At 32.6% G+C, this 24,172-nt stretch overlaps 1 protein-coding gene across 3 annotated transcripts in view; it reads left to right on the top strand.

Annotated features, from left to right (window-relative positions):
- The window catches only part of LOC126735863 (probable E3 ubiquitin-protein ligase HERC1), a 111,986-nt gene that overhangs the window by 69,758 nt on the left and 18,056 nt on the right, over window positions 1-24,172 (top strand). For all 3 annotated transcript variants that reach the window (XM_050439953.1, XM_050439952.1, XM_050439951.1), the window contains 21 exons: window positions 1,199-1,522; window positions 1,591-1,829; window positions 3,814-3,994; window positions 4,181-4,357; window positions 4,408-4,632; window positions 6,755-7,122; window positions 7,218-7,383; window positions 7,443-7,594; window positions 10,411-10,596; window positions 10,651-10,863; window positions 13,244-13,474; window positions 13,660-13,856; window positions 13,919-14,051; window positions 14,288-14,810; window positions 14,864-15,026; window positions 19,257-19,440; window positions 19,500-19,735; window positions 22,939-23,077; window positions 23,134-23,238; window positions 23,290-23,432; window positions 23,488-23,619. In XM_050439953.1, the coding sequence (XP_050295910.1) occupies window positions 1,199-1,522; window positions 1,591-1,829; window positions 3,814-3,994; window positions 4,181-4,357; window positions 4,408-4,632; window positions 6,755-7,122; window positions 7,218-7,383; window positions 7,443-7,594; window positions 10,411-10,596; window positions 10,651-10,863; window positions 13,244-13,474; window positions 13,660-13,856; window positions 13,919-14,051; window positions 14,288-14,810; window positions 14,864-15,026; window positions 19,257-19,440; window positions 19,500-19,735; window positions 22,939-23,077; window positions 23,134-23,238; window positions 23,290-23,432; window positions 23,488-23,619 (4,417 nt within the window). The remainder of the gene's footprint in view (window positions 1-1,198; window positions 1,523-1,590; window positions 1,830-3,813; window positions 3,995-4,180; window positions 4,358-4,407; window positions 4,633-6,754; window positions 7,123-7,217; window positions 7,384-7,442; window positions 7,595-10,410; window positions 10,597-10,650; window positions 10,864-13,243; window positions 13,475-13,659; window positions 13,857-13,918; window positions 14,052-14,287; window positions 14,811-14,863; window positions 15,027-19,256; window positions 19,441-19,499; window positions 19,736-22,938; window positions 23,078-23,133; window positions 23,239-23,289; window positions 23,433-23,487; window positions 23,620-24,172) is intronic.

Raw genomic sequence — 24,172 nt, 5'->3', positions numbered from 1 at the left:
TTTACGTTTATTATTGTAAAGTATAATGTCTGTGGACAAAAGATTTTTACTTTTTATCGCTTTAAGGATTGCTTGATAGAGACCGAAACGTCAGCAGTATTAAAATCTTAGTTTTATTTCACCCTAGATCCAACTCATTTAGCAAGAAGCATAAAAAACCGCCTTACCTTTTTAATAAAATTGTTTCATTTTTTCCACAACCATGATAGTATAAATATGATTGGCAACACACCATTTTTTAATATATATTATAAAAATGTAAATACTTTAAATATCTCATAGTTTTTGTACTGTTTTGCTCGTATTTTGCAGTTTAAGTTGATTAGTTGAGTTTGTTTAGGGTTCGATTTACGGTTAGTTTATTACTTTTACCTAAAGTGTTTAGTTTTTTTAGTAGTTCATCTTAATTGAAGGCCCCAATTTAGGTTGTATTATTTTAAATCCATGTAGTTTAAATTTTCTAGAATTTGTATACTCGCTCGCTTTGACTTATCAATATTCTCTTGAAATTATTGATCCCTATCGGCAAAACAATATAGAAATTTCTAAATTGTTCCATGGGTTTAATTTAAAAGGGACCGTGTTTCATGACATGCACCTACCTTAATCAGAACAATTAAAAAATTGTCAACGAGAGTCAGGTTAGAGTTTTTGACGTTGTGATTAGAAGTATGTTTCTGACATAAAAGCGTATTCCTGGAGTAAGTGTATTCTAGAAAGGAGTGTAATCCTGACTTTCAGTACAATATTTTCATTTTTAGTGTCCTCTGAGAGGGCTTTTACTTGTGTTCGAACTGAGGACCCCATTATTTGCTAATAGATCCGATAAGTCCGTCTTTCTGTCGTGGTCTCATCGTATCTAGTATCTATTAGTATATGTTTCATTATTGGTTTAAATGGTGTTATTTTTTATACAGCTTCATCGCTCGTATCACAATCGGCTAATTTATGTATAGTCGTCTGTTTAAATTGGCGATTTGATCCTTTTTGCCTATAAATTACATCTTTATACATTAATTTATGTAAAATTGTAATTTTAAATTTGGCTAATAAATTATTTTGCATTTGAACTTGAATATTTGGCAAAATATGGATACAGTTTAGCATAGAAGCAGACTGTATATGTTAGACTATATTGTGGTTTATTCTATATATGATGTAAATTTATTATTATGTGAACAAGTTCTATCTCTTTTAGACACAACATATTCAACTCGAGCGAATCGGAAGATAACGTATGGCACGTCCGGAACCGTGCAGAATCCCCACCACCGCCAGCAGTAGCTTTTCCCTTATTAGAAATGGGATTTACCCTGAAACACATCTCCAAAGCCCTAAAAGAAACCAAAAGTACCGGCGAGGTAAGTGCCAGATCAATTAACGTGCTGGCCACCTGGATGTGCGAGCATCCCTACCTGGAAACTAGGGTGGAACAAACGCCAACCGGTAACGCCATATCGCTAAGGGACTTGTGGAATTCCACGTGCGATTTGGTCGAGAGACAGAACAACCACCTTGAATGGTAATACGCTTAATAACATTCAGATTTCGCTTGCGAATTGTAACGTTTTTTTTGGGTTTTGCTAAAAGGTTTCAAGAGGTCGAATTTATTCATCGCAGGGGTTTAGGACCGAGGAGTAGACTGGCGCAGAAGATCAGAGGTTTCTCGGAGAGGGGCCACGAGTTAGTGGGTGGCGATAGACCGGGCAAATTTAGGAAGTTCATGTTCTTTGAGAGGGGTGAGGCGCGTGATCCGTCTACTTTGAGGGGCGCATCTGCCGTTACGATTAACGCCTCGGAGGAATCATCTAGTACGCAAGACAATTTAGGTAAACTTTTTAAATTAGTTGGTGTAATATTTTAAAAAGTCTAGGAGTACAAAACGTCCCTAAATGTTAAGGAATTTTAGGTATTAATTGCTTTTTTAAAGCTTAACAATATAAAGCGATCAAAGAGTTGTTTAAATAAATAATTCAAATTATTTGTATTATACTTAATAATGTTGTACTACATTTCAGAAAAAAAATACTACAGAAAAGAAAGTTCTGAAAATACAAACCAAAAATAAACTAAATTAACTTAAAAGTAATAAATAATAATAACCTACATCAATTCATCCTTATATAGGGAGAATTGAAAATATTTGTTGGTCTTGATCTTTTATGCAGGTAGAAATTTTATTTAAATAACTAGAATTTAGTCTAGGAAATTGTTTTAGTTGTATTGGCAAGTTTTTGTAAATTCTTGGGCCAATAAACATTTTATATCTTTGTAAAGCTGTTAAGTATGCCAGTGGCGCCCCCTAGGATATGATCAACTGTATGTAAAATTGATTGTTTATATTTTTCTCTCTTTTTCATGTGTCGAAGAACACTTTTCATAAATAGTTTTCTTATTGTTAAATTTGTTTATAAAGTAACTCCGATGGAAATCTTTTAGGCTTTTTGGTAAAAATTTTGATAATGTATTCAAGCATGCGCTGTTGGAAAGAAGAGCAGTGCAAGTCGCTGCTGGAGCTGTGTACAGAGATAATGCAAAATCTGTGTTTCGATGTTTTGAGATTTTAGTATTTCATCACAGTATAAATCACTTCTATATGCTTTTAAAAATAAGAATCAATATAGAGTACTATTGAGGAGACTCATGATCACCCCACTAAAAAAGAACCTTTACAAATGCATTAGCCAGATAATTTCTTGGATTTTCAATTTTTCCGCAATAGGTTTAAGGCTACTGTCAAGAGATTTTAAATTATCAAGTTTTTTTTATAATGTGTCAGAATTTTTAGCTTGTTTTGTTGTTTAAAATGATTATATTATGAATAATAACTTTTAAGCGCTTTTTAATTGCTTTTTAAGTGTTATATCTTTTATTGTTTAACATACAATTTTAAACTGTATCAATGCATAGAATCCTAATTTCTTTGTATTCTTCACTATAAACTCTAGGATTTTAAATGATGATACAAAAATTATAACTCTGTTTTACCAAACAACCTATCGTAACCCTCTGTAGGTTTCTTTCATATTAAAACCTGGTTTTGATAAAATTTTCATAGAAATTTAATGATAAGGCTGATTTTTTTTTCTAAACCAGAGATATATTCTTTAAAATGTAATGACTGTAATGCCATCTACATAGGGCCATGGGGCGTGAAATTGCCACCAGAATTAAGGAACACACAACGTTGGTGGATAAGTAATACTGACATTATGAAAAAACCTGTTAGAGAAAATGGAAATTACTAAAGCTAAAAGAAGCCCTGTCCTTGTTTGTGTTAATGACATTTTCACCTTTGAACCTCACTTTATCTATAACAACCTCTCTGTTTGAATTTAAGTCTTTTTCTTTTAAAAAATTTATTGTTAAATGATTATATACATTATTGATATAGTTAGGATTCTTTTCATAGTTTTTTGCGTCACTTGGCGGCCTATGGATTAAATGCGCGTCTGTGAATCTTAAAGTTGCTGGATCGTTCCTCACTTGGGACATTTTACATTTTTATTTTTTATATGTTTATTTTTATTTACGGTGAATACTGTTAACCTAACCTAGCATTAGATTTGTTGTTAGTTGAAATGTGATCTTTCTAGGTAAAAGTTTCTTTATCATATTTTATAAGCGTTCTTTTAGTACAATGTTTAGTTTCTTTCAGGTCTGATGATGCTTAAGTTTTTTAAGCTTTTTAAGTTTTCAAAATTATGTGTATGTTTAATGAGACCGTGACTTGGAGTTCTTACTTTTGTTTTGAAATTTAATGACGTTATGTTCGTGTAAAGTTTTGACATATAAAGTCATATTTCTTTACAGGCTCTTCCAGTTCTAACGACCCGAACACAGATAAACCATCCGGAAACGTGGACGTATCCGAGCAATGCGGCATGTGTCCCTACTGCGTGAAATGCACTTTTCTGGTCACTCACATGATGCAGTACCATCCCGGATGCGGTACGATATGCGGCAACGGGGTCTGCGGTTATGTATCCGACAAGTACGTCCATTACAAGTTAGAATCCGTGAAATCAGCACGAAAAGGCGACTTCTTCCTTTTAGTATCGCACTAATTCCTTCAAAGTCGTCTGATAAACTTTGTTAAATCATTGTTGCGATAAAAAGAAACCATTTTTTACCACTTTACACCATCCCTATCACATTTAAATGTAAAACGCTTTTCCAGGTTTTACATAATATGCCCTAAATGCCACGGCATGTACTTAAACAAGAAAAAAACGGAAAATTATCTGTCCCAGCAGTGTCCCAACATAATCATCGATAGAGACGATAATACCGAGGCGGACATGCAAAGTTTTCCGTTTTCGGTGCCGATTTGTGACGACGTCGACCAAATTAAAGGGTAATATTGGTCTACACAGTGTGCGTACATGATTCTAATGTCGGATCTAGGTTTTTAGGTATGTCAGACGAGGAGTTCCAGATCAAAACAATCGATTTTCAAGGGAACGACCCCTTGGGAACCGCGGCGGTACCGAAGGTGCCGCAAGAGACCGAGCGGGCCGATAATGCGAAATCGAAATCGATCGGGGCGCAAGCGATGATGTTAAATACCCCGTTGCAACGCACTTTAGGGTTAGAGGATCTTACTGCGTCTATTAAGATTTTACTTTGCAGGTAAATGAACAAAATGATTGCTAAGGATTAAATTAAAAATTTGCTATTTTTGGAAAAGTATATTTCTAAACTTAGCAAAACATCATAAAATAATAATAAACTAGGTACCACAAAAACTACTTAACATCAAACGCGTATTGTTTATTTCCGAAAGTAGTGGCGCAATAACACTAATTCATCGTTAGTATTGTCTTCTGATTTGGATCTAATTTTCAAACAAATTAACCCTGCTGAGGAAAATATCTTTCAGACACAACGCCTATCGGTGGAGTAGTTTTTAAGTAGTCAGAGGCTAATTTAAGATTCATGCCAAGATTCAATCATTACCATCATTCAATAACTCTATTTTCTGAGACACAACATCATAGAGTTCCTTAAAAGGCTCGACTTGGTTTAAAGCACTTTGAACTTTTTCCTTAAAAAACTGATTTTCCAGATTGATTTATAGCCTTTATTTCAACAATTTCTAACATTTATTGGATCATCTAAATGGCGAAGTATCCCTAGAAAATTTCTTCTGGGTGCTACCTCCTTGGTTATTTTGCTGGTTCAGATCCATATTAAATTGGGATGTGAATGAATATATATATTTGTTAACACCCTCATAATAAAACAAACACACTTTACTCAGATTGGCTATGTTGGTCATAATAATACGATGTATAGCTGCCTGGTTGGCCTGAAATTCACCAGATATTTGATAGAGATATAACTTAAACTATTACACTTAAAAAAGTAGATTAAAATAATTTTAGTGATTCCTTTTCTTCCAGGGATTAAACTGTAAAATCCTGATATTTTTGGACACTTAATTTTGTCCGACATCTCCAGATTTTCGGGATCGCGAATTACTTTTGTCGTTTATATTTTATCCCGCCAAATTCTAGTCAAAAAATACTCGTAAGACAAAATATTTTAGTGTTCAATGTTTGCTGAATATCAAGCAGTTAAAGTATGTTTTTCGACTGCAAGTAAGTAACATAATGGCTTTTTTCCAGGCAGTTGAAAAAGAAGAAAAATATCGTAATATAGGTAGATAATAGACGTAAGCAGTTACATTTATATTTATCATTTAATCTGCTTGACACAATTCGTTTTTTCCAGTCGGTTGAAGCAAAATAAAATATAGTTAGGTTAGGGTTCTTATAAATATCAGGCAGTTGAACTATATTTTCTGAGGAAATTATGCTTTTGATGGCAGTTAATAGTATTTTTTTCCAATTTCATTTCCCAGAATATGTTTTATCCCTCAACTGCCTGGAAATTTATGTTTTTTCATGGGCTTTACCATAAACTTTTACTATTTTTCCAGGCAAAAAAAAGCTCTTAAAAACAAACTCACATTTGGAAAATTCGGTTTTTAAGCGTAAAAATATTGAAATATTGTTAACAATGGCTTTTCTGAGGTGACGTCGTAAATCCTTTATTTTTCACCTCATTGTATCGATAGCCTTTCCAAGACTTTCAGCTTTATCTTCATTTCTCGTGTACAAAAAAAAAATAGTGCGCTTGAGACCACACGACTGAAGTAAAACTTCTTTACCTAAAAACTACACCTCAACCGCTTAATATTCAGGGAACATTGAATACTAAAGAATTTTTTTTTGTATTTGAAGTAGGTATACTCGGGTCGGAAATTGATGGTAGAGATGATGATGATGAAGCAGCTTTATTCTTCTACTGCCTGGAATAGATAAAATTAGGTTTTTTCTAGGTAGTTGATACATATTTTCTATTTTATCCCAGGTAGTTGAGCCTATTTTATTCCTGAACTCCTTGGAATAAGAAAAATTGCATTTTTCAGTCAGATTATGGTAACTTTTAATATTTTTGTCAGGCAGATGATAGTCATTTCTTGTTTTTTCCAGCAGTTTTATTATTCTACTACCTGGAAGCAATAAAATTACGTTTTTCCATTTTTCCACATATCTGATACAGATTTTATATCTTATCTAAAGCAGTTAAACATATTTTATTCCTCTACTGCCTGGAATAAGAAAAAAATTGTTTTTTAATCAGTTTTTATTTATTTTTAATATTTTTCTAGTCATATGAAATTTTACTGCCTGGAATAAGAAAACTTCTGTATTTTTCAAACATTTAACACCATATTTTTCCACAGACAAATAGTCCTAAATGTTCTCTCGCTCCTCTCGATGTCCACCAACTACGTGAACCTCCTTTCCTGCCTCGAATTGATCGGTTTAGGGGACATCAATAAAGTCGTCCGCCTAATGACCCTAACGGCCATGAACCGAGTCGAGGTTGACCGCCTACAAAACTCCCCGGAATTCACCAACTTCCGTCTGTCGAAGGATTTCACCCAATTGACGACCAGTTTACCGACGGCCGCCAACTCTTGCCTGAAGTATTTGAGCGTCAGCATCGCCGCCCTGTCGCAAAACGAGGTCGAAGCCTCCAACTTGGTGATTAACATTTGCACCAAGGATTTACTGATGTCCGCTTTTGGGGTGGCCGTACCTAAACCGGGTGAGTAAATCCAAATCGAAAACCAACGCTGAGTATTTCAGAAACGGTTGTACGTTGTACGAATGGTATTTGGTATTCTTATAATCTCTCTATAGGTTTTGCCGTCACTCAAGCCCTAGTGAACATCTTATCCACCCACGGTGGTTGTTCCTTACTGGATCTACCAAAAGAAGAAATTTGCTTAAATTCTTCGCCCGAGAGACAAGGGGTCAATCCGTTAACTTTGGCGAATGCTTTGTCTGCTTACATTTTGTCCAATAGGTGAGCCTGTCAACGATACAAATAGAGGGATACAAGTGTTTCTTTAATCAATATTACAGGGTGAATAAACAAGATAAAGAATGGGCGGCCCAGCAACTCTTTAAATGTATAGCGACCAAAGTGCAAATTATGTCCGGGTCTAGTTTGGAACAAGTTAATTTCGCCGATCTGTCTGGTACGATGCCCAAGCAGGAGGTGGTTTTATTAGAAGGTAAGTTTCTTTTTAATGCAATGAATACAAAATATTTAGAAGAAAAGGCATTACAGCAAAATGGACCTTATTTAGTGTGTGACCAAGTATAGACCAAACTACTCGTTCATAAATAAAATTTTAAGACGATCATCCATTTTAATCTGATTAGTTAATGTCACAATATAGACATACGTGTAGGTGACTTTTAACATGCTGTTTCGTAATATAGTTATTTTTGAAATCAAAAATTTTAAAAATTTACTTTTATGGCTTATACTTAATTTAATTAAATATTGCTATTTTTATTTGTTGAAGTACTGCTTGAGAAATCAATATTTATTAAATATGGATTTTAAATTAAGATATAGTTTTTGATAGAGGCACGGTGCAATCAATTTGATAGTCATTAAAATTAAAATAGAAAAACTTTGAGATTCAAAGCTGAATATTTATAAAATAAGGCAACAAAATTAGATATATCTACGTATTTATTTTATATTTGACAGAACAATTAAGGTAAAATAATTCATACAAGAAATATAATTTAATTTGTTATTATGAACAACTAAAATTTCTTGTAAACAATATACTACTAAAAAAAGAATCAATAACATTTTCAAAATACACATAAATCTATTAGTAGATCAGTCAAGAACATGCGCTAAATAGAAAAATAAAAAACGTGACAAAAGTAATAAATTAAACACTAAAAAGTACATAATATTCAATTCAAGATCTTAGAATATGCACCCAATGAATAGGAAGGGTACCTCTATCATAAGTTCTTTAAACATTTGCTTAGAGATATATTAGGAAGTGGATTTATGGGTGGTAACAGGAAAACAGTGATTTTCTTGTTAAAGATTCCTCTACGGGCATGGAAGAATAACGATTTTTTAAAGTTTAAGCCACATTTAATTTAGGTATTATTTTATTTTGAAAATGAAGTGAAAGTTTAAAAGCATGCCTTTTTTTTTGCTTAAAGTCTTGAGACTTATTTATCAGTGCCTCTAATTGTCAAATGACGTAGCTATTCCTGAGGATGACGCAGGTGACATTATTGTAAATAGATAATATAATATAAAAGAGAACCATAACCGCATAAAGGAATAATTGAAGAGACTTCGTCAATACTTCCTCCTTAAATACAAAAAAATTATATATTTTTAAAGCCAATAAAATAAACTTGTTTCTGTCTCTAAATTCCTGGTGAACTGTTTTCATCTACATTTTGCTTGATGTAGTGATACATGTTCATTAAAGTAAATGACAGATGTTTGAAATGATGATTTGAATTATTTAAAACTAATAAGTTGATATTGACAAAAACATTGAAAAGTTTTCAAAATACTAACTTGCAACTTAAAAACTAAATATAGCCATTGGATGAATATTTGACAAAGAAAATGTCTTATGGAAACAATTGGAAAATAGTATTTTATCAACAGCAAAATCAATATTAATGTTCTACATTTATGAAAATTCAAAGCGGTAGTCATACAATAGTAGTATTCATTGCGGTAGATAGCCGCATTAATTAACAGTAAACAAATAACATATATTTTCATTTTTCAATCTTTTTTAATCATTACCTAAAATTCGGTTTTCTTTCGAAGCAGTTAACACTTAACAATTTTCAAAATAGTACAGAACTGTTTTTCTATTTACAATCTATAGGAGTGCTACGTTCTCCTGAATGCCCCTGGATTTATATTTCAGCCTAACTGAATATTTCTAGAAAGAGTTTTTTGCCTGTTTTGTTATTACATAGATACAACCACAGTACCATATAGAAAGTTAGCAGTAAGTAATTTTATTGATTTAATAATCGACTTAAAAAAATATTAAAAAAACTAGAGAAGGATGCTTACCTGTGAGATGAATCTGACCTGATACATGGATCCCAAACTTAGGGAGGTATCCTGGTTTAAGACATTTCTTGCCAATTTGAGAAAAAAGTTAGATTTGTCAAAATGGTCAAAGGAAATCTTGGCTGATTTTGGTAATGGATGATTTAACCCAAGCAGCATTAACCAAATCTTCTTAACTTCAAGATTGGATGGAAATCTAAAGAAATATATATATTTACTATGTATTATTATATATTTACTTTTTTTTAAAATTTTATTCCTTCATAAAAAATTGAATTGTATTTAAAACCGGAGAAAACCCAATTGGAATTGGATCGTCAGACTACGCCACTGTGTCTTAATAACCTATTTTTTGACGTTTTAAATAATTATAGTTTCTTACCTATGAAAAGACACTTTTTCGTTTCGAAATACTGCTCCTTTGGCACACAAAAAAATTGGAAAAACGGTGAAAACTGGGCAAAAATACCCACACGATACAATAACGTCTTACTGCAACGTCGCAATTAAGCAACGAATGAATTTGTACTACGAACTTTACAAGGTAAACAACTGCGTTGCCGTTGTCGACTGCGTTCTTATCTGTTAAAAGAATTTCCCTTATTGGGTGATAAAAATTTGCTGTAAATCTTTTGTGTATAGTGGCCAAATTTTTTGTATTTAATTAATATATGATATATAAATATATTTATACCTACTCGAGAAATTGTCAATGTCTTCATTCATGTCTTGTCACTATCGCATAAATATATATATATGTGTGTATCATTTCCTTTTATCTAAACATGTTGAGTCTATCCTTGGTCTATGGGAAATACATTCTTGTACAATCGTATACCGTATAGATGAGAGTAAAATTCAAAGATTGAAAGCAAACATTGTTTTGTTAAAATTATTGCAGGTAACTGTATAAATGATTACTTAACTTAATGGTAATATCTTAATACATATTTTTGACTTTAGGGCATGATAATAGAGTAAGTACCTTGGCGTGGGACGAGAACAGTTGCACATTAGCCTCGGCTGGTTACGACGGTACCGTAAGGCTATGGAACATGGAACCGGATAAACCACCCAGTTTGGATTCGACTTTGGTGTTCCGCTTGAATGTCAATACGTTCGGGAACGATTTACAAGGCAAACTGATTGGTATTTAATTTAATAATTCTTACAAGAAGTGTCTTCAAAATTCTTAATTATCAGGTCATCTGCGGTGGTCTTCGACAGGGGACTACTTGGCCGCTTCCCTTGACAACGTCGTCAATATTTGGCCAATTAAGCGTCAAATTGACCATGCGCAGGGCTACGAGTGGTTTATCGAACCCCAGCAGGAGTTTATCACTGTGATCTGCTGGCCCAATAAGAAGAACGAGGAGACAGTTAATACGGAGCATTTGCTCGTTGGGAAGATTGATGGTAGGTTAAGTACACCTAGTTATTTATTTAAAAAAAAACTTAAAGTTTCAGGTTTTGACTAAAACATGTTGCATGTATAATTAAATTAAATAAGTCCAATACAATTAAGCGAAAGCAATCAGTCAATATCTTAACAATACACAGAAAAAAACAGTAGGCAATGCCATCAAGAAAGAAAGAAAAAGAAAAAAACATTTGTTTTCCAAGAAAAGCTACAGATTTTTAAATATAAGAATGTTGTCCTATTGCCATGCAGTTTTATCTATCACTGAATTGACTCTCCAAAAACCTTTAAGTGCCTGTAAGAGAATTAAGGTTATCTAAAATACGTACATGCAATAAAAGTTACTTAAGTTCCTTAAATAAACTCTCAGATTACCTTTAAGTGCCTGGAAAAGCATTAAGAATATTTAGAAGATACTTCCAGGCACCAAAATGCCTGTAACTGGCTCTCCAATAACCGTTAAATGCCTGGAAGAGTCTTAAGAGTATCTAGAAGACACATATAGGTAATAAAACTTACTCAAGTTTTTTTAATAGACTCTCAGATTACCCCTACATGACTGGAAGAGCATTGAGAGTACTTGGAAGATACTTCCAGGCGCTCAAATTTTGGAATTGGGTGTCCAATAACCTTTGATTGTTAGAAAGAGTCTTAAGAGTATCTAGAAGACACTTACAGGCTTTAAAAGTGACTTAAGTTCCTTAAATAGATTCTCAGATTATCCTTAAATAACTGGAAGAGCTTTATGAATATTCAGAAGATACAAGTCTAATTCTGAGTGTCTGGAATTAAGTCTATTTCAGGCACTCAATTCCTGGAATAGACTCTCCAATAACCAGCTTAAGAGTACTTTGAAAACACTTATAGGAAACTATCCAACATTATTCTGGAAAGCAATTTGACAGAGTTAGGAAAACAGTTGTGATGATCTTATGAAAACAGTATTAGTTGGTTCTGTAATATAGGTTCTTTCTGTTATATTGGTTCTGTAATATAACTTGTCTTTATGTTAAATAGTAATGAAATAAACTCTGAGTCATAGGTCTTAAATTTAAATTAATTTTTTTTAAATTTGAGACCTGAGACCTGAGTTTATTTCATTACTATTTGATGTAAGCCGGTCTCTTTTAGAAAAGATGGACTATTTCTTGGATTTTTTTTTATGTGTTATTACTTCTTTCAAGCGACTGAACTTATTTCTCTGCTGTTCCAGGAACTTAAAGCAGTCTTTAATTTATTCCAGAGAAATGTAAATCAATTACAACTTCTTCTAAAAAATAAGATATTTTTGTTTTAATAGTATGCATAAATAATTTAAATAAAAAAAATAGAATTAAGTGCAAGTAGCTATAAGAATCTGGAATCTGTACTAAAATAGAAGAAATCAGTCAAAAAGTTAACAATAGACTAAACAAAATATTTATCGGTTTTTTTCAGACCTTTTAATATGCTTGTAATTTTTTCCAGGTCAATAAACCATTTTTTTCTTTAATTCATATGCTTGATGGCAATTTTGGATTCTTCACTTATTTTCCCACAGCAAGTTCATCCCATTTTTATCTCTTCCAGGCACTTGGAACCTTTTTGTAATTTATCCCAGGACATCAAAGTCAATTATGACTTATTTCGATTTTCGAAGTTATTTCCGGTTTTTTCACTTCTTTTCATTCATCACCTTGACCTTCATTTTTAGTTTATTCCAAGCAGTCAAAACCTTTTTTTGTTTTTCCAAATATTTAAAGTTTTTAAATTATCTGAGGAAATTGAAGTGAATTATGACTTCTTCCAAGTAGTTGAAACCATTTCTGTATTCATCCAGGCACTTAAAGTTATTTGTACGTTATACCAGGAAGCTCATTTCCACTTTGACTTTATCCAGGCACTTAAAGCTTTTTTTAAGTTTATTCCAAGAAACTAAAGTCAATGATTGGCTTCTTCTAGACTACTGAAGCCAGTTTTGTCTTCATTTCTTTTCATTCATTGCCCACAAGACGAAGTGACATATAGATAACTATATTATGGTATACACATAACTTTATTATAATAAAATACCCTTAATAATTAAGAATCCTTACTGTAACCGACAGAAACTATTACTTGACCCAAGGATTAGTGATTTTTTCACTAAACTTGTTCTTGGCAAAGGCAAATTAGGGATTTAACGAGTCTGATATTAAAACCAGTTATAGTGTAAGCTTGCCTTCCTAAATTTAAATCATTAACGAAGAAACATAAAATAGCATTTTATGATCGAGACGACAAAACTTAAGTAGATTTAGAGTGGAAACATCTGGATCTTTTGGTTTCTGTGGTTTTTGTTGAAATCAAACATGAAAATCTCCTTTGATTTCTTTTAAAATGTAAAATACTGTCTAGGTACCGTATCAGTCCTATTAATAAACAAAGAGACAAACAAAATCGAGACTCTAATGAACTTTTCGGTACCACACCCGGTGGTTCACCTGGATTGGCACCGGGACAATCAACATTTCGCGGTCGGATACGTAGATGGTACCGTGAAACTGGGCGAATTGAATTGTCGTGCTGGATTTATCACTGTGCAGGCGCACGAAAGCTGTGTAACCGCGACGTCTTGGGATCCGAGAGGTAAGATATCGAATTACTATTATACAGGATACTAGTTAAGTAAGAGGAGTGTTTCGAATGATCTTTAAGGTTCTTGTTCAAGAAACAGGGTTGCATACTTTCTTCAGTTAGTGACGAAATTTGTTGAAATTATAAAATTTATATGAGACTCAGTTGCGAGAAAGTATTGATGGATATTTTTGCAGGTATTTTGTTGGCTTCAATATCAACGGATCTAACCTGTAAACTATGGAAAATTTCGGAAAATAACTTGATTTTGATGCATACAATTGGGCTGGCACACGAACCCACTAGTATAACCTGGTCCCCTGTTGTAGGCAAGGGCTCTTCGCCTTTATTGTTAGCTTTGGGCACCAATTATGGAACTGTTAATGTTTGGAGGGTATAAAATTTATTTTTAGTATTAGAATAAAAAGAAATTTCACACGTTGTGTCTCTTTGCAGATTCCCGATGAAAAAAACGTTAAAAATGAGGTCCCGAATCTTATATTTTCCTCCCAAGGACATTCGTATAATGCTGTCACCAGTTTGGCTATTGACTCTAGTGGGCTGTTACTTGCCAGTGGATGTCTTAAAGGTAACATGACATTTTGTGTTTTCTAAGATAGAAAAAGATAAATAGATTTGTTCTGAGTGTTTTAGACAAATAAAAAATAGAAAAATATCACTTAATTCTTGCCAATGTTTCATGTTATAATTACTTCATCCTCAAGGGTTGTACCAAATACAGAAAACTACTATGCCCTGAGTATAAGTTCAACTTATATGTAATGCAAAAAAAAAAAAGCATCACTTTTTTGTCTTTCCTGTTAGGTCCTAGCGGCGTAGTGAACATCTGGTCCCTCCACGACGGTACCCTGATCTACACCTGCACGGGCCCAGGCGGTGTGAACACAAACGGCCTAAAATGGATCGACTTTAACGGGCAACTGGCCGTCGCTTTTTCCCGATCTAAAGCCGTGCATTTAATACTCTACACCGTAGACGATTTAACGAAAAACCTCCCTCTGGCCACCGTACGGTGCGCGTTACTAAAAAAAGGCGTCAGAGGCATCAAGAATTTACCGTTTTTCAAACATTTCGCCACCTTGCTACCGAAACTGTTACTCGACCAGTATAATTGTGAAAAATTACACGTGTCCACCGGCACTCAGCTAATGCACAGCGCATATTTGAAGAGTCTCGCCTCGCTGGCCATCATTTTAGATTTGGACAAGGTGGTGTGCTATAAATACACCCCTTTTAACGATAGTAAAGAAATTGAGATCGTGCAGGAGTACCACTGGTTGCATACGTTCAGTTTGGGTGCTCAAATGGCAGAGAGCCTTCTCAAGAGGTGATTTATTTTGCTGTGTATGTGTATTCCTTTTAAATGATAATAAATTTCAGGACTGAACTGCCGGGAGACGTTGTGAATCTCAGTCAACTGGTAGACGAGGAGTTTATACCGTCGGTGGTGCCGGATGTCTTTTGGACCATAGAGCAGGACAAGCAAATTATGCAATGGGCATCGCAGCGACCTCAGGATTGGGAAATTGGCGGTAAATGCAAGGTAAAGACTTTTAATTAGGGTCAAGTGGGGGTAAAGAGTTTATAAATGAATTTCTTAAAAGCTTTCATATTACAATAAGTTCTTGTCGGATAATATAGTTTTGTAAAAAAAAATTACATGCTCTTAGTATTTTTGAGATATTATTTGATTGAGACATTTGATCTTCCTCTTATAATTCAATAAAACAACATTCATATAGTCACCTTAACTGAGAACTGGTTAACTCAAAACACAAATTCGGCAGTTTTTAGTATAAAGGATTTTAATATTATTCGTGAGGACAGAAAGCAGGGTGGAGGCTCATACTAAGAATATTATTGGTTATAGTAAAATTGTCTTTGATGGTAAGTGATTTCCTTGTTTCATTCATTTCCTTGTTCATTTCATTTCAAGTGATCACCTGTTTTGCCACAGAAATGGGTAAATTTTGATAATGTTATTTGTATTAGTAATTTTCATGTAATTATCTTGTTCTTACATGCTTCGAAAGATACGATTTAACACAAATAATTAATGAGCCGACTCCCATAGCTTCTACTTCAAGTACTTTGGTGGACCCTGTATTTATTTCTAAATCATTAAGTCTCAAGGATTCGGGTACAATAAATGCACATCTTATCTCTGATCATTATTTAACAAAAACCCAATATTAAAATTTTCGGAAAAATTTTCATTTAATCAGGATTTTTTTAAACTGATTTTCACTCACTACATTCGGATTCTATTATGAGAAAATATCATACATTTTAAACAACTTCGTTCAACAGCTAAGTGACTACACCTAATTTAAGAATGCTTTTTAGTGCCAAAAATAAAAAATATACGTGACTGGAATCATTATGAACACCTTAGAAAACTATCTGTTACTATGATTCGCCGTGAAACACAAAACTATTTACATTTTATTGCATCTTAAAACAATAATCATAAAACTGGGTTAACACGTCGAAATTTAGATGTACATTTGTCAAATATTACAAAAAAAGATTTACCACTTCTTATACCCGATCCTAACGCAATAACAATTATTTTGCTCAGCTTTTTAAATGGTTAATAATAATTCTGAACAACATTAATTTTTACACTTCAAATGTTTTAGTGTAAGTAACAATTTTTGTTTTAAATTAACGGATACTGTAGAAGTCAACGACACTTTTCCATAACGTTGATGATCTTCAACGATATTTCTCTTAGAATCCTTAAGTATTATATTGTATCCGCATATTGATATATTTCTAGTTCTACTAGCAAAACTTGCAAATCTAAATGAACTTTCTCACCTGCGTATTATGACTATTCTACATACAACTAAGAAATTTCAAAGATTAAGTACAAACAAATTTATGAACATTTTCTGTCTAAATAATTGTTTCCAAATAACCGATGTGGTCGTGTCTACGTCACAGTGCTAATGCTGCTTGACTATTCTAAAGCATTTGACTCTATATAGTATCTAAACTTAAATATATTAAGTTTTCTGAAGAAACAGCTTCTTCAATTAAATAATATTTATCAAGTAGATATTTTTTGAGAAATTGGATATACTCTCTAGTTTGCGCAATATTTTTATAATACGAGGTTCTGTATCCAGTAAATATAAGAAACATGACGTTAAGTTTGCAATGCCTTAATTTCGAACCGCTTTTTGTACGAGATTGTTTTCTTACAGTGCAAAACTTCTGGCAGTAAAAGGCCTTAATTATATTTTGTTGATTTTTTTTTAGAAATTACTTTCTATATTTTGTTGATTTTTTTTTAGAAATTACTTTCTATGGTATTTGAATATTCAACGGTTTGAATCGACTTAATAAGTTAGTTTTCTCACATCACTTTAATCCCATTTTTAATTTGTTCCAGGCAGTTAAAACCTTTTTTTTTTTTGTTCTTCCAGACACTGCTTTAAATTTATTCCAGGAAATGGAAATCACGAAATCTTCCTTCACATATGATCATTAAAGATGAATATTATCATTTTATTGCGATCATCCCTGATTCTTGGATTTGATATTGACATTTATATGGGAACAATCATCGCATTTCATTCTCCAATTATAGTATATAGTAGTAGTAGTTATTTATATATATTCAGTATATAGTAGTTATTCGTGTGATTTTCCTGATATTGTATTACTAACTGAGCACTGGTTAAAGCCTAACGAATGTTTCTTAATATCTGATTATATTCCTATATTAATTTTTTGTCGGCAACACTCCATACATGGAGGAACAGCTATTTTAGTTAAACAAACAATTGAAGCTTTTTTCTGTAAAATTAATAAGTATGATAGCTTTCTGTTGTAGAAGGTTTTTGAATTCTCTCTTTGTTTTTGTAAGCGATTTAATTTATATGTTCTTTGTGTTTATAGACCACCCACAGGAGATATTGGTATGTTCCTGGACAAACTTGATTCTCTATTATCCCAATTGTCTCTACACTCCATAGTTATATTGGCTGGTGACTTTAATATTAACTTCACTGATGTAAGCTTGCTATCATATCATACATCCCTTTTAGGTATATTGGAATCTTATGACTTAAAGATGCATGTTCTTTCACCCACACGTATAACATCCTCATCTGCAACTACTATTGATTATTTGTGTACAAATTTAAATGATGTGTCATGTAGAGTACTCTCATCTGGTATTTCTGACCATGAAGCCATTCTCGCTAGGATTCCATGCAACACTGTATTTCCTTCATCTCATTATATAGGAAGAATTTTCAGCAGAGCAAATTTTAATGCTTTTTCTTCTACTTCAGCTTTGGTTAATTGGAATGCAGTTGAAATGGCTCCTGACCCGTTTACTTTGTTATTTCATGTGCTATGTGACAAGATCAATCAGTGTTTTCCTAAAAAGAGGCTTAAAATGAAAAATAGAAAACCATGGCTCACAGCAGGCCTCAAAACTTCAGCTAAAACCCTCCGTTTTTTGGATAAGTTGTGCAAGTTTACAACTAATGCAAATATTATTCTTTATCATCAGAAATATCGTAGTCTATACAGAAAGACGATAAAAGCAGCAAAGGTTAAATATTATAGTGACCGCTTGAATGTGTCCTCAAATAGGCAGAGAGAATGTTGGTCAATTATAAATGACTTCAGGCATTCTCACAAGAAAGTTTCAGAACCAAAAGTAAGACCAAATAGTTTAAACGATTATTACTGTAATATTCCTCATTTATTGCTCAAGGATGTGAATACTAATATTCATCCTTTGCGTTATATTCAACAAGTGTCAAAATTCTTTTTTCTTTTATCTTTTGTGATTCAAAAAAAGGCAGTTAGATACCTATGTTCCGTGTTAGATACCGCTGGGTTAAGAGATTCTTGTAAACTCTTTATATTTCAAAAAATCCTAACTCTTTTTTCTCTTTTTATTTTAGAAACAGCTACTCTTATTCATAAATGTCCTAAACCTCCCTCGAAAACTGGTCATATGACTCGCCAGGTTAACGATTTTCCCTTACCAATCCCTACATCCTCCCTCACCAAGAACTCACTTATATACCTTAGCAAAAAAATATACAACCATGTTCCTCTATGTATCAGACAAATTTTAGAAGTTAGGAAATTCAAAAAGGAATTAAAATTACTTTTATTATCCAGGGCATATTATAGCCTTGACGATTTTTTTAATGATACCTTTCTGTTTTGTTATGATTAATTTTGGTAATGTGTGTAAATTTTATGGTAAAGTGTTTCAGATGTTATGTTTGTTTGAAATTTAAAGTGAATTTGGAATTTTTTAGTTTTTAGGATGCTTGTACACAAGATTTTGTTGTCTTACGTAATATAGCACATTTTCTTTTTTTCTTTCTATAAATCGACTTAAAATGTTATTTTTCGTACGGTGTGACACGTTTTAGTCCTAATTCGAATGACTGTTTTGAATAGTTGCACAATATTTGCCTATATCCTGAAGATATATGTATAAGTATCGAAACGTTGTATCAGTTAATTGAAAGTATATATATATTTTTACACGTGTCACTAATTTGAGATGTTTTTAACTGTTATCACTATGCTGGATTGGATTTATTTTATATTTGATAGGTGCAGTAATATTTTGCTTTTCTCTTTTTTTCTTCCTCCTATTTAATTTTATTTTGTAGTTCAGTAGTAAAATTAAAATAACTTTAGCCTTATTATTGTTTATTATTATTTCCCGTAAGTGGGTGATTATTAGAAACAGAGGGCTATTTGTTTATTTATTACTTCTTTTCAGGCTTATTTGTGGGGTTCAGATCGTCACGGTCAACTGGCCGAGCTCGGATTCAGCGCCACCGCCCCCCTATTGGTCAACTCATTCTCCATAGCGCGAAAAATCATATGCGGTCAAAATTGTACTTTTGTACTGTTGACCAACGGTACCGTAATGGCTTGCGGTGAGGGCAGTTACGGCCGATTGGGTATTAAAAAACGTCTAATGTTTCCCTGGACAACCCAATAATAAATGTTCCTTTTAAAGGTCAAGGTAACTCGGACGATCTACACTCCCTCAGTGTGATTTCGAGCCTTCAAGGGTTCGTAATCACCGATTTAGCGACGTCGGTGGGCTCGGACGGGCATAGTTTGGCTTTGGCGGAAAGTGGCGAAGTGTTTTCGTGGGGCGACGGCGATTATGGCAAATTGGGACACGGAAACAGCGACAGGCAACGGAGACCCAGGCAAATTGAAGCCTTGCAAAATGAGGAAGTTATACAGGTAAAATCATTTGAAGTGGGATACCAAGTATAGTCCAAGTTAACCCACTAAGAAAGTTGGAATTATGCAGTCGTTTTTAGTTATGCATGTTTTACTGAAATAAATTATTTTTTAATTTTTTAGGGTTAATTATTTGTTTAGAATTTTATATAATACGTCCAAAGTGGTTGCTTTTAATTTGAAAATACAACAATATCTATAAATTAATGTAGGTGTGTGCATTTGAATGATTCATAGACACTTATTATTTTTGGTTAAAAAAATATATTTATTGCTAAAATATTCTATATGAATGTACATTTAAAAGGGCGATCAAGTAAAACCAGATAAATCCATTATATAAAATTCCGAGATATTTATAAAAAACGTGCCAATAAGACGTTCGTGAGCTTATCATAATAAATTATAGTATATGTAAAAGGCTTAATATTATAGACTTGGACAATATTTTGGTCCCTATAAGCTATTTACCATAACAATTGTTACTAATTAAACAATTGATTTATCTGATTTTGCTTGAGTTGAATATATTTAGTTCATTATATTATAATGTAAAAGTGATTGTTTTAATGTACGTATGATGTTAGTCGCATTTCTTTTAAGCTAAATAATATTATATTTACTTACGAAAAAAAAAACAAAGCAAAAATATATGTTCACACGTTTATTCTTTATTTTTTTAATACTACAAAAGGAAAAATATGAATCGCAATTTTATTTTGAGGATTTATTTGGTTTTGCTTTATGGCTCCTCATATAGAAAACTAAATAAGAGATAATAAATATGTCTGGTCTTTATGTAGGTATTTTCTGACATAATTTGGCACCATCTGCATTATTGTTTCTTTCTTGTGGTGTTGCAATATTGGGATATAAAGTTAGGTTTATTTATAGGTATACATATTTCTTAATTAGGCTGACCCACTAATACATGTAATACCACGACTTTTTTTTTCAATATTTTTACGCTGTTTGTAAAGACTCCTTGTGTACCTTAATTTTTTTAGTTCTTCAATTTTGCGGGTAGATTAAATAATGGATACGTATGTGTATATCGCCAAGTAAAACGAAGGATATTTATTTTACTTGGCGAACGAATAACTAACAAAATAAATAAATCATTCAAAAATATTCGAGGGTTGCAGGAGATTTTGTTGTAGCACACTTTATTATATTCTTGAATATAACTGCGATATTCTGAGGCTATCAGAAACATGATTACCATTGAATGATAACGATCATTTCTTTACGATGCCAGGTTTTGAGAATGCCAAAAACATCCAAGAAAACGAATAATTTTGATATTGATTTTCCTTCGCTTTAAAACTGACTGGTCCGCTTGATTTACTTCAGAAAATGTACATAATTTACTCGATTCCAATCCATTTTTTTTACCTTTTTCCAATCCAAGGAACTCCATGCATTTTTCCGTGCCTTTCCTATGTAAAACTAAGTTTTACTGATCGAACACATCCCTTAACAAATTTAATATAAGCTCATCAGTTTGAGGTGCCAATCTACTGCTAAAAGAACTTTAAATTGACAGGGAACGCGAGGCGTTAAATCCCATATATACAGACAAAACTGAGCCCGATCGTGGAAAGTGTGGCCTTGCATTATACAATATTTTCTATATAACGATCGACGGCTGTTATAAGGTATAGAAAATTATTGGTCGAGAGATAGAAGTTATTGGCAGTTATCTGTTTTTTCTTTTGGTTAAAACTGATTAGGAAATTCATCACTATTTGTCCACCAACTTCTAATATTGATCATTTCAATTGCCTGTTTGTAACCATGTTATATTTTTAGGCTATTATAATATTGATATTTTATCACTTTGATATATATCTATTAAATATTTCTTTACATCAAATTTTGTATTGCTTAAACATAATAGATATGGCTCAAGTACTTCTCTTTTTATAGAAAGATAAGTAGACGATTATAATTGTTTTGAGAGATACTTTTACCTTATGAAGTATACAAAGTTAACACTGGAAAGACTAAGTTTATTCAGTTGGCGCAGGTGTCTACTAACTCCATTGTTAAGCAGGTCTTTTACAGGGTGAATTGTCTTAATTATTGTTAAAAGACTTCGTTGCATAATTAACCTCCTATCAGATTCGAATTCTAAATTTCTTTAAAATATTGTAGTAACATTCATAAGGATAAATCAATTTTGAATACACACATATTATGAAAAATGACATCTTATTCTGCTCCTTTACGACCGCAATTATCATGAAAAAAAAAACAATATATAAAAACATTATGTAAATTATTATATTTTATAAGGTATTAGCAAGGAATCCAACAAAAACCTGCATTGAATATTTTTTCGTATTTTTTATTTTTTGAAAAATGACTGATTTTTTAATCAAAAATTTTCTTTAATTTCAATTTTATTTTCAAAGTCGGCGATATAATTTTGTCGTAGGCTTATTCAATTTTATATTTCTTTTACTAATTTTGAGCATGCACCTTTCGGACAGGTACAAATTCTGCAATAATGGGGGATGTTTAAAGCTTTTATTAAGTTAAAAGACCAAATACCTCTGGTTTTAAAATTTGATGCAATATTCACGCGTTCATAATTTAATATTTTCATATATTCATAATTTGAAGACTTCATATTATTGAAATAAAAACAGGCGTTTTTGAATTAATGTCATTTCTTTATTTCTATAAAATATTTTAAAGTAATGAATCTATTTAAATAAAGAAATATAAGTGTAAATTGTTTTGAGAAAGTGACTTATGTCAATTACCCATTTCATTGCATTAACACTGAATAGACAAGAAAGTTTTTTTCCTTGTTTTAAAGAATTATTTTTATGCATGTACAGATAAAATTAACCGTCAACAGTTACTTGATATTTTAATTAAAGTAGGTCATTACTGAACCTACGCAGCATAATTTGACCACGAACAGTTCAAACCTTAATAATCTAAATATTTCATCATTTCTCCATAATAAAAAACTTTTAGGGTTTTATAAATATATCGGAAAATATATCTGATCATAATATAGTGTTTTCAATATAGCGGGTTGGGAAGGGCGGGAAGACTTTTCTCCACAAATGAAAATGCCAATCTTTTTGTGAAGAGATGCATTTCACTCATGCATCTCTTACACTACATAGCTGTGGTATTTACATTAAAGGTACTAAGATATTTTATAATTAAAATTTCTTATTAAGGTGGCTTGTGGATTCAAACATAGCGCGGTGGTAACAAGCGATGGAAAACTATTTACCTTCGGAAACGGTGATTACGGACGTCTCGGCTTGGGTTCGACCTCGAATAAGAAACTTCCTGAAAGGGTTCATGCCTTGGAAGGTATTTAAGATAAATTTAATAATAATCCTGCATAAGTAAAATGATTAACAAATCAGGATACAAAATTGGACAAGTGGCCTGCGGACTTAATCATACCGCCTGCGTGTCTCAGGACGGCATGGACGTATGGACTTTTGGCGAAGGAGACTACGGAAAATTAGGTAAGTCAATTTGTCTTATATTTTTTTTTGTTTTGAATAAAATCGCTTTAGGTTTGGGTCATACGACAACCAAATCCATACCGCAAAAGGTGGAATCGCTTTGCGGTATAGGTATTAAAAAAGTCGGATGCGGCACCAATTTGACGGTGTTTCTGACTAGGGAGGGCAAGTTGTTCGTCTGCGGAATCGATAGGGTAAGTAAATTGTTAAAAGTCCAACGTTTAGGGGTTAAATTTTATTTAAACTTAGGTTCCTTGGTATACTTTGGCCAGAGACAGAGCCTCTTACCTGCCACACCAGTTAAGCACATTAGAAGAGTATTTTATTGAGGATTTTGCTATAGGAACTGAACACGTGCTCATATTGAGCCAATGTGGAAAGGTAAGTTGTGAAAAATTAATATGTACTGAATTTTCTTGTATACAGGGTGTCTCACGACGAATAGACGCGATCGATATCTCGGAAACTAATTTTTCAAAAATTTTGAAAATTTGGCAACATGGCACAGTCGATGGGGGCTACACAACTAAAATATTTTGACAGTTGTGACGTTTCCGGTTATACCGGAAGTAGGTGTCAACTTCGTTATTTTAAATGGAACACCCTGTATATTTTTACATTTTTGACTTTTACGTGAAGTTCTAAGTATATTTTGTGTATAATGTCCTATACCTAAGTGTAACCGTTTTTGACATATTTTTAATTTCATGTCAAAAACTATGTTTATATGCCCCAACATAATTACCGATTACTCCCTTTTAGTAGCCTTCATTTATTGGTTAGTTTTGGTTTTATTTTAGAGGAAGGACGACTTTAAAAGACTAATATAATATTTGGCTAAAAAAAAGATACAGGGGGGTCAAAAACTAGCATTAAAAATTAAAATGAAAAAATCATTAAAAGTCAATTTTTTTAAATGGAAACCCCCTATTTT

This window comes from Anthonomus grandis, chromosome 5, assembly GCF_022605725.1.
Source record: "Anthonomus grandis grandis chromosome 5, icAntGran1.3, whole genome shotgun sequence".
In the NCBI taxonomy this organism is placed as follows: Eukaryota; Metazoa; Arthropoda; class Insecta; order Coleoptera; family Curculionidae; genus Anthonomus; species Anthonomus grandis.
This window is presented reverse-complemented; position numbering and strand designations above follow the sequence as displayed.